Raw genomic sequence first — 3,028 nt, 5'->3', positions numbered from 1 at the left:
TCGCTGGCCACGATGGAGTAGGAGACCTGGCCGTTGGGCCCTAGGTCAGGGTCGGAGGCGCTGACATCCGCGATGGAAGCGCCAGGCGGGTTATTTTCTGTCATGTGGACCACATAGGTGGCTTGGTGGAAAATTGGAGCGTTGTCGTTAACATCGCAGATATGTAGGGTGACGCTTGTACTGGAGGAAAGGGCAGGCTTGCCTTTGTCAGTGGCTGCGATGGTGACATTGTACTCTGCCTTCTGCTCTCGGTCTAGGGCACCATCAATCACTAGTTTGTAGTAATTCTTAGAGGTGGATTCTAATTTGAAGGGAACTTCTTCCTGAACATAGCATGTTACCAAACCATTTTGCTCAGAATCCTGGTCTTGCACTTTAATGAGGGCTATTACAGTTCCCAGGTCTGAGCCCTCAGGAATCTGGTTAGAGAACGACATGAATGTCACCTCTGGGGCATTGTCATTCTCATCAACAATTTCAATCTCAACATTACAGTGAGCCGTGTGTACTCCTCCATCCTTGGCTTCAACACCCAACATATATCTACTTGTCTCTTCAAAGTCCAATGTACCATTGGTTGTGATGTCACCAGTATTTGGATTGAGAATGAAGAGGAAGCTGGTACTTGCTGGGGCATTGAGGAAGGCATAGGTGATTTCTGCATTAATGCCCTCGTCCTGGTCAGTGGCCATCACCTGCAGCACGGAGGTTCCCCGGGGCACATTTTCTTGGAGGCTAACCCTGTAAGTGTCCTGGCTGAACACTGGAGCATTGTCATTGGCATCAGTGACCTGTATCCGGATCAGGGTAGTGCCACTTAGAGGAGGGTCCCCACCATCCATGGCAGTCAGGATTAAATGGTGGGAATTCTGCTGTTCTCTGTCCAGAGGTTTTTCCAGCAGTAACTCTGGGTATTTACTTCCATCAGGACTTTTCTTCGTTGACAGAGAGAAGTACTCATTGTGGCTGATTAAATATTTCTTCAGTGAGTTACTTTCTGCATCTGCATCTTGCGCAGAATCCAGAGGGAATTTTACCCCTGGTAAGGCTAACTCAGAGATTTCCAAGTCAATGCTTTTTGCAATGAAACGTGGTGCATTGTCATTAATATCTTGAATTGCAACACTTACATGGAAAATAGTCATTGGATTGTCAGCAACCATTTCAAATTCTACAGCACACTCAGATTTTCTCCCGCAAATCTTCTCTCGATCTATCCTGCCACTCACTAGCAAATCCCCATTCTCGGCTCTCACGCTGAAAAAGTCCTCTGCACTAATCCGCAGTTTTCGAGCTGGCAACTCCTGGACACTGAGCCTTAGATCCTTGGCCAGGTTCCCCACCCTTGAGCCCTTGTCCAGCTCCTCTGGAATAGAGTACTGGATCTGCTGGGAGATTGCCCTGCGCAACAGTGACAGCAGGAAGAGAAACAGTACCTGACTTTTCATTTTGTCAGCTTTTCTGAAGCTCCCAAGCATTTCTTGAACTCCCTGGGAAGCTGCTCTTCAAGATGTCTCTGGAATGTTTAAATAATCAACACAGCACCCTGGACTTCTGTGATTTGAGGGTACGATTTGCAGGAGGTACATCTGCATTCCGATGTGTACAGGACAAAGCAAGAAAGAAAACACTGCCGGCCACTCCTGCAGAACTGAAAACGCTTATTTTCCCTTTGGTCAACAGCGGCACCAGGAGGTTGCCTGAGAAAACTGCATATTATCCAACTACCTGTTCCTCAAAGTTTAAGCTCTTGAATCTACTAATATATATCTTGTCTTTTTATTTTTTAGAAAGAACAAACTATTCAAAATTTCCCTTCAAATCTGATGTTGTCTAGATTTTCATCATCTTTTAAATGTTGCCATCATTTTATTCTTCTTTCTTCATTAAAGATTTTCCATAAGGTATACAGCTTTTATTTATTTATTTTGGAGGGCAAAAATATCTTCAGTGATTCTACTGTATTTATAAACACTGGCATGACTAGTATCATGACTAGTGTGGATGTAACTAACTAGGTTATTGTTAGTGGATAAAAACATTTACTCTTTGGAAAAAAGAGAAAGTAAAAATCCTAGACTTATTTTACTATATTGCTCAGCATTTTAAAGTATATGTAACATTCCCATTAAGTACAAAGGAGCCTGTTAAAGAGACCAATCTAGTACTTGAGCATACATCTGCTTTTATGAAACTAAATATTGTGTAAGTATATTTATTTTAATGAAATCAGTGCTTTTTTACTATATGATTTTATATACAAATACTCCTTAATGCAAATACTCAGTTCCAGTCAATTTGTACATTAATAAGTGTAATGAGTTTGATTTGATCACTGGTAAATCTTTGAGAGGAATTGAAAGTTCTTAGACACTCCCATTTTGAAACTTACCTATAATCCTTAAACCAGTCTTAGGTAAGTAAAACAGACAAACACCTTTATTTCAAATGCACTACCAAATCAGATGCACAACCAAACAATTTACTGTTACCCTGCAGCACTAATCCATACTCCTTTTACATTCCCATCAAGACAGATTATTAATTTCCTAAGACATCCTTTCCCTTGTTTGCCCTACTTCATGTCTTGATACTTTCTGTTCCTTTAATTATAAACCCTCCTCCCCTTTTATTGTAATGAAGTCTTGCCTATCCTTAAAAAAATAATTTTTTGTAAAAATGGCATGTCTGAGACTTATCATCCATACAAATAGATGCCTTTGTACTCTATGTATTTTCCCAATATATGTGTAGGTTATATTTTATATGAAATTCTTAGAAAATTCTCTTTGAACATCTAAAGTTCCTGTGGCCCTAGCCATTTAATATTTTTTCTCATTACAAGGAAAGGTACATTAGTATCATAAAGATTTTCTGTGATGCATTTGCAGGAGTGAGACTACACCCTTCTCTGTTATCAGCTATTTTGTTCAGGCTCTTTTGTCACCCACTTTTGAAAGTATCCCTTCCTAACACACTGAAGGAGAGATGTACTCCTTTGTTTAAGATCTAATGAAATCTATTTAGG

General features: G+C 40.4%; 1 protein-coding gene across 1 annotated transcript; it reads right to left on the bottom strand.

Moving 5' to 3' along the window:
- Positions 1 to 5: 5 nt before the first annotated feature.
- Positions 6 to 2,824, bottom strand: LOC120859821 (protocadherin gamma-B1-like; the record flags this gene model as incomplete). The annotated part of the gene is made up of 1 exon (XM_040235771.1): positions 6 to 2,824. A coding segment is annotated over exon 1 (1,473 nt), but the record flags the coding sequence as incomplete, so codon positions are not given.
- Between the last annotated feature and the right edge of the window lie 204 nt (positions 2,825 to 3,028).

This window comes from Oryx dammah, unplaced genomic scaffold (assembly GCF_014754425.2).
Source record: "Oryx dammah isolate SB20612 unplaced genomic scaffold, SCBI_Odam_1.1 HiC_scaffold_3322, whole genome shotgun sequence".
In the NCBI taxonomy this organism is placed as follows: Eukaryota; Metazoa; Chordata; class Mammalia; order Artiodactyla; family Bovidae; genus Oryx; species Oryx dammah.
This window is presented reverse-complemented; position numbering and strand designations above follow the sequence as displayed.